Source organism: Cyprinus carpio, chromosome A10 (assembly GCF_018340385.1).
Source record: "Cyprinus carpio isolate SPL01 chromosome A10, ASM1834038v1, whole genome shotgun sequence".
Lineage (NCBI taxonomy): Eukaryota > Metazoa > Chordata > Actinopteri > Cypriniformes > Cyprinidae > Cyprinus > Cyprinus carpio.
Genome location: NC_056581.1, coordinates 9,198,180 through 9,212,930, shown reverse-complemented (window position 1 = coordinate 9,212,930; position 14,751 = coordinate 9,198,180). Strand labels below are relative to the sequence as shown.

The following is a 14,751-nucleotide window of genomic DNA, read 5'->3' as shown; positions in this document are numbered from 1 at the left end:
TAATCATCCTTTTAAGTCTGTTGCAGTTGAAGGACACGGCACCGATTTTTTCTGCTTTCTAGCTCCACAAGCAGTCCTTGATGTTTACAATACACACCTGTTAGTTGACTTTCATGAATAATGATAAATGCTAAAAGCAATGGCTTGTAAAGCTTATGACGCAGATGGATTTAGTGCTGTTTTCAATGACATGATCAGTGGTTTGAGATTCACAATCAGCTGAAATCCAATTGCAGCGTGTCAAATCATTTGCATTGCTCTAGTCCCTTTTGCGACAGCAAATTAGCTTCTTGTGTTCAAATGCTTTACAAAATCAGGCACTTAGTGTAAATCTGTTTCTCTTTAATTTGAGCTGGGACAGGCCTCGTGTTTTGTAGAATTTCTGAGCCTCAGCATCAGAACCTGTGGGACTCCATCAAAAGAACCTCAGTTTCAAAGCTAGAATCTTTGAATCAAAACTGTGGAAAACATGTCTGGGTCTGAAGAGTCCTGTTCCAGTCAGCATTGAAACCTTGTGTCACTTTTTAATGCCATCTGTCATATTTCTGACACGACTGATGTGGTTTCTCAGTGTATATATGTAAAGAAGTTTTTTTAGTATGATGAAAGTGTGTAATGTGATATGACAACATCAGTGAACTTTTTGTTTCCACACTGAGGTTATATAGCTATCCCATGTATGAGTTCAAAAAGCGAACTTCATACATTTTTAACATCTTTGCAAATTTCAAAGGTTGTTTACTTCGGGATATGCTATGTATCCTATATTCCCTGAGTTGCAAGACGTGGATGTAATAAGATTTCAGACTGAATTGCACCCCAATTTACTCCTATTGCAGTTAAATAAATTAATAAAAAATTCATGTTTAAAGGCAGAAGAAACATGAGACATCATACATCAAATTCACTTTAACTGGAACTATCTAAATTAATTGGTACGCTTTTCATTTAACCCTCATTTTCTGTTTGGGTCTGAAAGATTCCTATTTTTAGCTCAAAATGCTTATCATTTAAGTGCCAGGTTCATACGTGTTGACTTTTGCTAATCCTATGAGAACTGATCATAAAGAAACCTTTCAGCTTGATAACCTGCTTCAAATCTTATTTAGTGCCTATCTGAAAGTCTATTTATGTTCTAAATGAAAGGTTTAATCATTTCTTTCTGCTGGGTTTTGATTAGTCAAAGGAAGACTGAAGAGTTAATAAGAAGGTAATTTCATTTCAATGTATTATTTTTACATGTACATGTTTAGGATCTCTGGGACTTCAGACCTGCAGTAATTCTGGGTTAGAATTTAGAGTTGCAAATTCACACACTGCTCTTAATATTTCTCATTTATATATATATATATATATATATATATATATATATATATATATATATATATATATATATATTATACAGGTCAAAAGTTTGGAAACATTACTATTTTTAATGTTATTGAAAGAAGTTTCTTCTGCTCATCAAGCCTGCATTAATTTGATCAAAAATACAGAAAAAAAATGTAATATTGTGATATATTATTACAATTTAAAATAATTGTTTTTAAATTTATTATACTTTAAATTATCATTTATTTCTGTGATGCAAAGCTGAATTTTTAGGATCATTATCACATGATCCTTTAGAAATCATTCTAATATGATGATTCATTATCAAAGTTGGAAACAGTTCTGCTGCTTAATATTTTTTTCAGAACATGTGATACTTTTTTAGGATTCTTGAATAAAAAGTAAAAAAAAAAAAAAAAAAAAAAAAAGAAGCTATGTTTTTAAAATATAAATATTTTGTAATAAAAATATACACTACTGGTCAGTAATTTTGGGTCAGTATTTTTTTTCTTTCTTTTTTTTTAAATAAAATCAATACTTCTATTCAGCAAGGATGTGTTAAATTGATAAAAAGTGATAGTAAAGAAAATATATTATTAGAATATATATTATTAGAATTTTTTTTTTTTTTGAATAAATACAGTTCTTTTTAACCTTTTATTCATCAAATATATTAGACAGCAGAAACTGGTTTCCAACACTCATAATAAATCAGAATATTAGAATGATTTCTAAATGATCATGTGATAGACTGGATGTTACATGTGACACTGAAGGCTGGAGTAATGATGCTAAAAATTCAGCTTTGCATCACAGGAATAAATTATTTTTTTTAAAGTATATTCAAATAGAAAACTATAATTTTAAGTTGTAATAATATTTCACAATATTACTGTTGTTTTTCTGTATTTTTGATCAAATAAATGCAGGCTTGATGAGCAGAAGAGACTTCTTTCAAAAACATTAAATATAGTAATGTTTCCAAACTTTACCATATATATATATATATATATATATATATATATATAAACTTTACTATATATGGATTTGACATTTTCACACAGCATTTTTAAAATTTGTTTGCACTAAAATGTATTCATTTTTTAATAAGATTTAATTAATATTTGATTTTTTATGTTTTTTTTGTATTTTTTTTTTAAATAATACATTAGTGTTGATGTAATAACTTTTCTAAAATTAGTTTTCTTTTGTAATTTAGTATAAATAAAATAAAAAATTAGATTGTATTGACACATGAGTGGCTGGCAAATGAGAGGTCTGCAACACGATCATGTAAAACACAATAAAACTTCTTATTGCATTTTTAACTGGCTTGATAATAGAGTGCTGCAGGGGTGACATTTTTGTATGCCAAAACCCAGAAATGAGTAAACATTTTAGCACTTCAAATTCCTTTGTCCTGAAGTCCTGATAGGATTTTTGAATGGGTTTTTGATTAAATGCCTGAAATAAGGTCTCTCACAGGCTCAAGATATCTTCACATTATATTCTATGACTTAAAATACATTAGTAATACCCCTTGTGAGTTTTTATTGGCACACTGACATAGTTTGGGTCATAGGTCATAGTTGGGCATATTTTATGCAAATTACAGGCTGTGGGCAAGCGCTCCCTCATTATAATCTAGATTCAACATTAGTATGCGGGTAAGAGTGAGTTTATCTGTGCATACACCTGTTGTGAATCCATCTGAAATTTTGCATGAGAACATACACAAAATTATTAGTGAATGAGGACAAAATACTTTTTAAGACAATGTTTGTCTGCTTCATCTATATGTTTTGTGGTCTCGCTCTCTGTTTTACAGGTTGATTAAAAAGTTTAATAAGGGGAACTGGTTTTGTTTTTCTCTGAAGGTGTGTATTGTGAATATAACAGATTTCCTCCAGGTAAAATGACCTGTCACACTGTGTTAGTTCACTGAGCAACCATTCAGTCAGCTTCAGATGTCCCTGTTTAGTTTTCACCCATATCCTTTGTGTCTTTGTCCCCTCAGGTGTCCTACTTCTCAGTGTTTTTAAGGTTTTAGTAAAAATCAGGGACCTGCATGCTGTGTAAGTTCTCTTTTTTCCCCAGCTTATGCTGGCTGTGAGAGTCGGAATCCCCTCGGCTGAATCACTTCACGGCTGGGTGGTTTTGTTCTGTGCCATGGTTGACTGATCAACTCATTGCATTTATGGCCACGAAATGGGTCATTCTGTCAGTGACGCCCCTTCCTATAAGTGATCGTATTTACATGTGCTCATGATGTAGTGTCGAAGTGCTCCTGATCACAGAATGGCAGAGCCAGCACTTTGGTCAGGAATGATTAGATGTGCTGTGCTGAAGACCTGAAGGTCATACAGTCTCTGAGTGGAGCTGTTGTACCCTGCGGTGGGATTCCCAACCCATCTAAAGTTGGTGGTATGTCTAAGATGTCAGTTCGGATTGGACACAACCAGCTAAAAATCTGTCCGCTCAGCAAACATGTCCCCTGCAAAGTGTAACTGTATTACACCTAAAGTGTAAACAGACTATTTGACACAATGTTATATAGAGTAGACCGGGGCTAGTTGTCACACTTCAGTAAATTTCTGTTTCTCATGTATTGCATTACCACAGTATTTTTTTTCCATATGAAAAACAAAAAACATGAAAATTTTCATTCTATAACTAGGGCTCCAAATTGACTAAAAATTTTTAATGAAATTAATTACAACTAAATTAGGCTAAGGAATCACAGTGAATTGCATATATCAGTATTTGCTAAAAATATATGAGGATTTAATTTGTTAGGAAAATTTAAAAATAAAAGACGGAGGCACTGATTATAGACTTAATCATGTGGTAATTTATCATATATATTATAATTAATCACTAAATTAGCATATTAAATTGACAGCATTATATATTATAATGCATACATTTATGTAATTTACATTTTTAATCTACACAAAATTAAGCAAATCTACAGGAAACACTGCATTTACATGATATGTAGAAACACTTTAACTTTAAATTGTAGAAAACCTTTTGTGACAACTAGCCCCTTTGACACCTATAACAATGATTTCTTTGTAGCTCACTTCTACACTGAATCATTTATTGCAGATGATTTTATATGCATCTAATTGTTTCACAATTGAGTTGTGGGCAAGAGAATGAACCTCTGGACAAAAAAAAAAAGCTTTTTCTCTGAATTGCTTCAGGTTGGTCTCAGGTATCGTTGACAGTTGGGTAAATTTCCCCAGAGAAAATCTGAAGAGAAATTACACTTTTAGGCAGACCACACCAGCTCTGGTTTTGAAACACTCTGCTGAACTGACTCTGGTTTCTGGGAGTGTGTGTCTAAAAACATTAATCTTTCAGCTTGACTGTAATCTTCTCAAAATGTTAGGCACATTACAGTTTAATATAGTTTGACACCAAAGTTTGACTCATGGTAGGGTTGAACGCTTTTAATGTATAGTTGAAACACAAACCAAGTTATAGATAGCTTGAAAAATAGGTTAATGTTCCCAGCTGACTCAGGCCAGAGTGCTGATACTGATTGATGTGTCATAAAAAATGTCATAAGAGCTCACAAATTATGTGAAGTACTTCTTGTTGAATTTATCAAACAGGTGATCGATATGAAATATGTTTTTTCTCTGTTCTTACAGGAATGATTTACACCACTGGCAGCCTGGACTGCGAGACTCAGGATTCCTACTGGCTAACGGTATACGCACTGGACCGTGGCGTGGTGCCTCTCTCTGCCTCTGTTGAGGTGTTTATCCAGGTGGAGGATGTGAATGATAATGCACCTTTGACCTCTGAACCCATCTACCACCCATACGTCATGGAGAACTCTCCCAAAGATGTGTCTGTGGTCCGTATCCAAGCCCAGGACCTGGACGTTACTGCCTCAGATAGCCGTCTCATGTATCGAATCACTGCTGGGAATCCTCAGAACTTCTTTTCCATTAATTCCAATACAGGTAATAAAAACTGTTTGTTTTGTTTTTCTCTATGAAGAAACAAGAAAACCCATAACATCTTATATTATATAATATCCCATATTTTTCATTACTTATTTTCATTACCAACTTTATTTAAGTTAGTTACATCTTAATTGGGCAAATCATTTAGTTGCATATATCAATATTTGCTGGAAATTGATGAAGAAGGAATGAATGAAAAATAAAGATAATTTAAACATGAAAGAACTTTTAACTAAAGACATTTATTAAGTAAATGTCTGATGAATTTATCACAGTTATTACTTTAATGTAATCACTAAATCAACATAATATATTTGCTTAGGAATTAATAAGTGATCAGTATAAGATTATACTAATAATTGTATGCAATTGTCATTTTATGCAACTTTAATTTTTAATATACAAATAAAAAAAATAAGTTTTATATATATATATATATATATATATATATATATATATATATATATATATATATATATATATACTGCATGAATTTGTCATTAAAATGTTGACATTTACATTTTTAAATATAAAAATGATAATTAAGTAATATATGTGATTGTACTGATTACATTTGTAAATTACATTTTTAATATAAAAAATCATTTAGTCTTATACTGTATATGAGATTATTTTAATATAAAAATGCAAATTTAGTAATATATACATGTGATTATACTACATATATTTGTAATTTACATTTTTATATAAAAATAAAAATGTAGTGTATGTATGTAAAACATTTGTAATGTATTCAATTATACTGCATAGTGTACATTTATTTACATTTTTAACCTTAAAAAATAAGCAAATCTGCAGGAAATAAATAATAAATAATAATTTTTTATTTTATTTGTGAGCAAATAATCTTTGATCATATTTTCCTTTCAGTGAACGCTCCCCCAGTCCAACCTCTTATCTATTGCGTTCACGAACGCTTTCACAAGTACTACTAAACAAACTGAGCAGCTCAGACTGTAATCTGCTCGGTGTCGGGACGTTCTAATGTGAAGTGTTAACACACATGCAGAGTTCTGATCCCATTGCATGCTGGGTGCATGCTGCACTGCTGATTACACAGAGGTGCTGCTTTCCTTGTCATTTGAGAAGTGAGTCATGGGAGCTTATGTATGCAGCTGTAGTCTGTGAATTCATTAAACAAGGTTTGGTTGCCAGCAGGAAAGCTTTTCACTCTACTATCAGCAAATCCCTCCAAGGTAGCACGTGGAACCACATATTTACACTGGAATACAGAGGTTTAAGCTCAATAAATCAAACTCAATATATATAATGAGATGTAAGCAAGTGTGTGCATGCACTGATATGTAGTGAGCAGAGAGGTAATACTGTATCTCACTCATATGAAAGCCTTTGAACTGGTATGAGTGTTCAAGGATGAAATATATGAAAAGCAAAATGCGGAAGGAAATGAAAGTATGGTCGAATCAACTCAAAAGTATCAATCCTTGAACGTTTTATAGTTTGACCCTGGACTGCAGACATAGATTCTACTTTAGCTTCAGCCACTGCTGGGAAAAAGCCGTTGTAATTGCTCCCCACTTATCTAGCTCTCTTTTTGTGATTGTCTGTTGAACTCAGCCTAAAGTGTTCAGATAAATTGCATTTGTAAGCTCTTTTATAAAAACAAATGTGCTGTGACTTAGCCAGCAACCAATTACTGCACCCTGGAAATAGAGAGTGCATGTTTGATTATTAGTTTAGAGCGGCTGCCTCTAACAGAGTCATATCTCAGAGTCATACAAATTCTTTTCATTACAAATGACCTCCCAACAATATCTTTATATTGTACTTAAATGGATGGCTTATGAGTGAAAATCCTTTTCCTACACTTTCTTCTTTGTGCTTCAGTCCCTCATCAGCTCTGTGAGTTCATAGCTCCTCTAATTTCTCTAATTGTGTCTCTCTGGGTGACACACATTAGGGAATACTGTGGATTCCAGCAGTGCAATTTAACCTGTGCCATCAGGAGATCTTTTGTTGCCATGGTTATATTTCACAGAGAATCACTTGCTCAGAAAGCACATACTATAGATTTATGTTAGGTAAAGAATGGGAACTTGTGCTAAAATGGCCGCGGTGTTCTTCAAAATTATGAAATTTGCAATACATTTGTACATGGTGTATATATTATTTAAAAAACAGATTATCAGAAAATCACTTTATATCATTTTATCACTTTGTTCTGTGGAACACAGAAGGAGAAATGCACCCTCAAGCTTCAAAAAGGATGCAAAAACACCCCCCCCCCCCAAAAAAAAATATATATATAAAAATCATCAATATTACTGATGTACACTATAGTCCAAGTTATGGATGGAAAACTCAAAAATAAGTTATACATTCTTCAAATTATTCTTTTCATGATTCTTTTCATGATCGATGGAAGAGGGAAAGCCATATGGGCTTTGAATGAGATGAGGATGGGTAATTTTTTTTTTTTTTTTACCATTTCTTTTAGAGATTTTCAAGCCCTCTTCTCTACAGCTTGCCAATATGTCCACAGCAGGAATTGTCGTCAAACCCATAGACCTACTTAAAATTATTTACCTTCAGATTCCAGCATCCAGATGTCTTGTGCCTTAAGGAAGCATTCGTATTCTTCCTGTTCCCAATCTCTGCTGTTCTGTCTGCACTGTAGTGTTTTTAAAACCACCTGGGGTTTGAAAAACAACCCTATGCATTATCCACATGCCATCTGTGGGTTTACGCCAAAGGCCCTTGTGTCATGAGCTGCTCTTTTTGGTGCAATAAACAAACGGTGTTGTGTAAATTTATGCACCCTTGCTGACATGTTATTAATCATTGTCGAGTGGAGTGGCTTTCCATGCTGATTGTTGCAGCTCTTTCACTGAACAGTTTTCATGGAATTTTGTAGCTTCTTTAATTTTATATATATATTTTTTAAAAATGTTTTTCAGGACTCATCACCACCACGTCACGGAAACTGGACAGAGAGCAACAAGCAGAGCACTTCCTAGAGGTACTGAATACTTCTTTACTTGTCAGATAGTACCTTAACGGAGTATTTCAAGCAAGAAAAAAAAACTGCCATTAATGATGCTTTCCATTTGAAGTTCAGTTTGGGATACTCCATCTTGATATCGCCATTTTAATATATTTTAACATTTAATTTATTCCTGTGATGACAAAGCTGATTAGAGTTCAGTATTCATTGTTACAGGATCCTTCAGAAACATTTCTTATTATCAGTGCTAAAAAAAGTTGTGCTGATTAATATACTGTATTTGCATTTTGATTTCAAGCTTAAAAAAAACACAAAAGACTTGAAGCTTGACAGACATGAACTTTTTGTATGGTAAAGAGGAGCATGTCCATTCTTTAAAATTACTCCTTTTTATTAAACTGAAAAAATAAGAAATGGTTTGGAATGACATGAATGCAAGTAAATAATAATAGCTTTTATTTTTGGGTGAAATATCCCTTTAAGAGCAAATGAATTGATTCATAGATTCTCAAGGGCAGTTTTATTAGTTCATAAAATTAAGTCATGTAATTCCACGAATAGTCATATGTAATGAAACTATGATGTAACTACAGAGCAGGATAAAATTATTACCCATCAACAGCCTCAAGAATTTTATTGATTATCATACAGGATACACACTGACTTATTTATTGATCTGTTTAAGGAACACATTTGTCTGTCCAACAAAATATAGAGATGCTACCAGTAACCTATTGAATTCATTGGAAATAAGGAGAATCAGTTGTAATATTAAGTGAGGAATGTATTTACACATGCAGGATGTAAAGGCACCAGTGTTTCCATGTGCTTTTGTATTTCTAATGTCTTATAATAAGGTGCAGTACAGCAAATGACTTGTCTACATTTGCATTATGAGTGATAGAGAAGATAAAGCCAGCGCTTACTGACCAAGGACACTTATTTATCACCAAAACACGTGCAGATGTGCAAATTTCCATACAGTCTGATGAGCAGCTCTTAGATTACTGATCAGTCAATAAGGGCAGTACAGTAGCACTGATCAATGGGATGGGTGTGGCTCCCTGTGATCCCTGCTCTACATGGACCGAGTGGAATGAGGGCCATTGATTTTTGTGTTCACTAAATGATGATTCACTCTGCAGCAGACTTCAAGTTTCCAAGTCCATATCTTACATCTAGTGCCTCAAGGTGCCTGCTTTGACAGTGGCCCAGACATCAGTGTCTCTCTGATGGCGAATGGTGACCATTAAAGATTTAGTTCGTAGAGGCTTTCATGATCTGCTGCTTGTGAGTTTTGCAGTGGTGTAAAATGCCCCTGGCTCCTGTTTTGTGGCCACTGTCTGATCAAGTTCTGAGAATCTCCAGCTCCATGTAAAAGAGTGAGACCAGTTCTTTTCCAAAGAATATGTCTGTGTTGATGTATTTTTCTATTCATTAATTTTAAAATAGAGGTTGAGTAGGGACAGTTTTATTGATAGACATTTTAGTCTTTTTTTAATTTTTCTGGATAACAGAGAGAGAGAGAGAGAGAGAGAGAGAGAGAGAGAGAGAGAGAGATGTAGAGTTTCTGTGAAGTTGCTAAGGTGTTTGAAGGGTTTTTGGATCATTGCTTTGGGGTTTCTAAGGTGTTCTAGTTAGTTGCTAAATGGTAACTTACTGGCCCAAGTCAAAAGAGGCCACCTTCAAGGCCCTAGATAAGGGCTGGACTTGCTCCTTTAATGTAAATGGTTTTTTTTTGTTTTGTTTTGTTGTTTTTTTTTGCCTTGTTTTTTTTTTGACATTTGTTATAATGTCTGCTTGTCAAAATTCTGGTCGATAGCTTAACTTGAGGTTTTATTTATATTTGCACAAACAGGATGAGGATGAGTTACAGGATAGGATATTCAAAAATAGAAGTAAATTATTATCTTATGAAAAAAATTAAAAAACAAAAAATCTCTCATGCTTACCAAGGCTGCATATATTTGATCAAAAAATATAGTAAAACAGTAGTATTGTGAAATATTATTACAATTTATAACATTTTAATGTATTTTAATGTATTTTAAACTTTAATAAATTTCTGTGATTGCAAAGCTGAATATTCGGCATCATTACTCCAGTCTTCAGTGTCACATGATCCTTCAGAAATCATTATAATATGCTAATTTGCTGCTCAAGAAACATTTCTTATTATTAAAAATGTTGAAAACAGCTGTGCTGCTTAATATTTTTGTGGAAACCATAATGTGTTTGAATAAAAATTTATAAAAAGAACAGCATATATTTGAAAAATAAATCTTTTGTAACATTATAACTGTGTTTATTCACTAGATCAATTTAATTCATCCTTGTATTAATTTCTTTCAAATAAAACCCCCAAACTTTTGAAGGCTAGTCTATATAATTAATGAAGACATAAGTAAAACGATATGTACATGAATGAATGTATGAAGAGAGAAGGAAACATATGTGTAGAGCTTCCTTGGCCTGTTAAAATGTAATATTTGCAAATGAAAATACACTGCTTACTTTATCTTCAGAAGCTGTGCATTTTTCACCATAATTTTGTTTATGTGTTTATCTAGGTTACAGTTATTGATGGAGGAGGAATCTTCAGGCAGTCCACTGTCTGGGTGATAGTGCATGTTCAGGATGAGAATGACAATATGCCTGAATTCAAAGAGTCTGTGTACCGCATCAGACTTCCGGAGCGGGACCGTAACAAACGCGGTGATCCTGTCTACAGAGTCTTCGCTTATGATCGAGATGAAGGGTCTAATGCAGATCTCACGTACAGCATCGTGGATGGAAATAATGAGGGCAAATTTGTAATCGATTCCAAGACAGCCATGGTGTCTTCCAGGAAGATGGTCACAGCTGGTGGCTATGATATACTCACGGTAAAGTATCAGACAGATGGGCACCTCAGTGGATATTAAAGAAAGTTTTTTTTTTTTTTTTTTATTTCATGTGCAGCTTAAGCAGCATAAAGTTTTCAGCCTTTTTTACTTCATATTTTTCCAGATAAAAGCCATTGACAATGGGACCCCTCAGAAGTGGTCGACCGCCCGTTTGCATATTGAATGGATTCGGAAGCCCGTGCCTTCGCCACTACCCTTGCGATTTACCGCAGCCATTTACAACTTCACAGTAGCGGAAAACGCCAAAGTGTATGAGTCGGTTGGAATGGTTTCGGTTTGGCAGACAGAAACTCCTTTATGGTTCGACATCATTGGTGAGCATAAATAATGCAGCAGTACCAGTCATAAATTAAGTCAGGTTGCACACTTTATTGTCCCTGATGTTTCTGACGTGACTGTTTGTTTTCGATGAATCGCTTGTGTTGTAGCATTCCTCAGTTGCTTTGGATAAAACCGTGCGGATAAATGAGTAAATGTAATTTAAAGAAGTGGACATCCGTGGTAAACTATTCTGAAAATGATTTACTCCATTTGCTTGTTGCTTGCAGCTCTTTGAGATATTTATCATTTGCACCTATACTGTTTACTTATAGTTGAAGATGCATGGATGGTTAAGTTAGTGAAATATTCAAAGAGGGTCATTTTGATTAAGCCCTCTCAGTAATTGGGACTTTGCTGAGCTTTGCAGATGTTGTCCCACATGGTGGAATAGCTTGTGTAAATTTAGTAGTAAAACTCCTGAATGAATAAGCGTTTAAAAATAGTTGTTTTTGAATTTGTTTGGCTTAATTTTAGCTTTTGACAATGTCAGTTTTTCTGTTTTCTTTTTCTCTCCGTTCATCTGGATCTGTCTCTGAGAGGTGGAAGAACGTCCCGGGAGATGTTTTATATCCCACAGAGCTCCTGTGGTGGAAACTGTTCATCTGATAGTGGTAGGCTAACTGTCAGTATTTTGTAGTTATTTTCCTAAGCGTGAAGGGTTGGCTGGTTTATCTGATACTTTTAGATACTCACTTTAAAAACTCCATTTGCTGCTGGGCAAACGTGAAACGCTCAATCCTGTAAACACTTTGAGTGCTGAGATACCTTCCAGACTTTGGGTCTTCTGATCTCATTTAAGTGGAGTGGAAATTGAGTGGAATTGGAACAGATGCATGCAATGCATACTAAAGATGCTCCGAAAGTTTGCCCTTATCCGTCAGAATGGACCTGAATTAATGATTTGAGAATCTGCAGTGGAGAGGCCTGAACTTGACACAGATGTGTGTGGGAGTTGAAGATAAGAGACCCAAGGCTGATGGAAAAGATCCCAACATAAAGCCACTGATGTTTTGAAAGCTGTGAAACTTTGAATCACTGTGAAACATAAAAAATGTATTACTCACAGATGTGCCAAACTGCATGACAGTTTGATTGGTAGAGTGTTTACCTTGATCTTTTTCTGCTAAACCTTTACCTCTTCATTGGATTAATAAGTGCATGCAAAGCATTTTCTGTCACTTTTAATTCTTCGGGTCATGCTGACTGTGATATCTTGGTTTAATAGGTAACTATGATGGTCCATTTGATATTCAGAGAGGGATGGGGACCATAGTAATAGCCAGACCTCTAGATGCAGAGACACAGTCACTATACAACATGACGGTACAGGTGACAGATGGGACAGACACCGCTACTACACAGGTATATTTTTAGTTATACAAGCCTCTTGGAAACTTTTCCTAACAGATGTTACAGGTCTGCTAACTTCAGTAGCCCCTCACTGCAGAACACAAGATTCAGGGGACGTGGTTGGATCCACATCTAGGGGTGGAGATGGTTTAGGGAGCAGGGGTGGAGACGGGTAGGTTTAGGTATATGTAAGGTGGGAGGAGTTGGCTCTGGATCCAACCACGCCCCCTGGATCTTGTGTTCTGCTGTGAAGACCATCTCGCTAACTTTGCTAGAAACTAGCAAAAAGAGTTTTCCTGGCTGCTGTGGTTGAAATATCCAAGAGAGAAACATCTGTAAGATTTTAAGCAGTGTACCAGCTTTTATCTAATTTTATCAATAGAAGTTTGCTGTGTGAAAGAGATATCTATATAATCTTCACTGAAAATGTCTTCAGATATGCCAGGGGCTGCTGAGTATTCCAGTGTCCCAGAAACCCACATTGTATTGTCACTCTAGCATGTGTGTTTTCTGTTTCTTATTTAAGCTGTTTTGACATTAGTATCTATTGCAACAGTGTAGATTACTTGTGCATCTATTTAAATGAGATGAATGTCTCTGTGAAAAATTAAAAATGACTCTCTGTTTGCTCTATCTACAGATTTACATAAAGGTTTTGGACAGCAATGACAACAGTCCTATTTTCTCTGAGCGTACATATGAAGTCTTGGTGTCTGAGGATACGCCAGCCGACACTGAGGTCTTGCGTGTCCGGGCCAGGGACAAGGATGAACGGGCAAAGTTGAGCTACTCTATCCATGGCAGCGTTGATCCAGCGAGCATGCGGATGTTTAGGATCAATCCTGGTACTGGTGTCATGTACACAGCAGATCGACTGGACTATGAGACCCGCACTCAGCACATCCTTACTATTATGGTGAGAAATAACATTTGTATTACTGAATATGTATTATGATTAGTGATTTCAAAGCTGAAACAGACCATTTCACGTTTCAGACAGTGGGGTCCAAAGGTATGAGGTCACTAATGAAAATGCTTCTCTATTTGCATTTTTCTAATTTAAAAAGGTAATAAAAATGTCTTAGTATAAATATAAAGATATTTTTTAAAATGATACGTTTTTAAAATGATATTATCAACATCATAAATTGGTGAATAACTGAAAAAATATATTCAAATGTTCACAAAGTAAATATTTTATAATTGTTTATATTTATTTTAATTTTTTTATCAGTTTAGAATTTTTTTATTCATTGTATCTGCTCTTTACAGTATATAGTTTTTTTGATAATCATAAATATAGCTCAGCATACACTGTACCAAATTTTATATTTTGACAATTTACATTTTTAACTGTTCCTTTCTGTCTGCGGCCTTTTTTTGCTTCTTTTTTCTCTTTTTACTTGTTTCCTCACAAATCTTTTCCATGAAAAATCTTAGTTTTTTCCTCAGGTCTGTTGCCCTGTCTCTACTCCTCTTTTTTTAGGTAAAAGATCAAGAATTTCCCTATTATAGAGATCTGGCACAGATTATTGTGACCTTGGAGGATGCCAATGACCAGCCTCCCTTTTTTACTCGCACTATTTATGACAGTACAGTGTTTGAGTCGGCCCCTCCAGGAACGTCAGCTTTGCAAGTGATCGCACTAGACAGAGACTCAGGGAGAAACGGGGAGATAGTTTACTCAATTGATGCAGGTAAACACTGTGTTCTCAGCTTTTGAATTTATTATGCTCCCTGATAACATTTCCATTGTTCAGCTGTTTTGAGTAAAACCGATTGCCTGTTCCACAGAGTGTGATGCATGAGCTCATTCTTTTAACCTGTCATGAATCTTAAGATTTATCTTCGGTGTATCCTTTACCCAACATGC

General features: G+C 34.6%; 1 protein-coding gene across 5 annotated transcripts in view; it reads left to right on the top strand.

Moving 5' to 3' along the window:
- The window catches only part of LOC109061117 (protocadherin Fat 3-like), a 52,932-nt gene that overhangs the window by 5,918 nt on the left and 32,263 nt on the right, over positions 1-14,751 (top strand). For all 5 annotated transcript variants that reach the window (XR_006160990.1, XR_006160989.1, XM_042765064.1 and 2 more), the window contains exons 3-10: positions 4,995-5,312; positions 8,255-8,316; positions 10,872-11,186; positions 11,311-11,521; positions 12,068-12,139; positions 12,754-12,890; positions 13,519-13,794; positions 14,365-14,575. Coding sequence is in view for 3 of the 5 variants with exons in the window: in XM_042765064.1 (XP_042620998.1) it covers positions 4,995-5,312; positions 8,255-8,316; positions 10,872-11,186; positions 11,311-11,521; positions 12,068-12,139; positions 12,754-12,890; positions 13,519-13,794; positions 14,365-14,575 (1,602 nt within the window). In the remaining 2 variants the exon portion in view is untranslated. The remainder of the gene's footprint in view (positions 1-4,994; positions 5,313-8,254; positions 8,317-10,871; positions 11,187-11,310; positions 11,522-12,067; positions 12,140-12,753; positions 12,891-13,518; positions 13,795-14,364; positions 14,576-14,751) is intronic.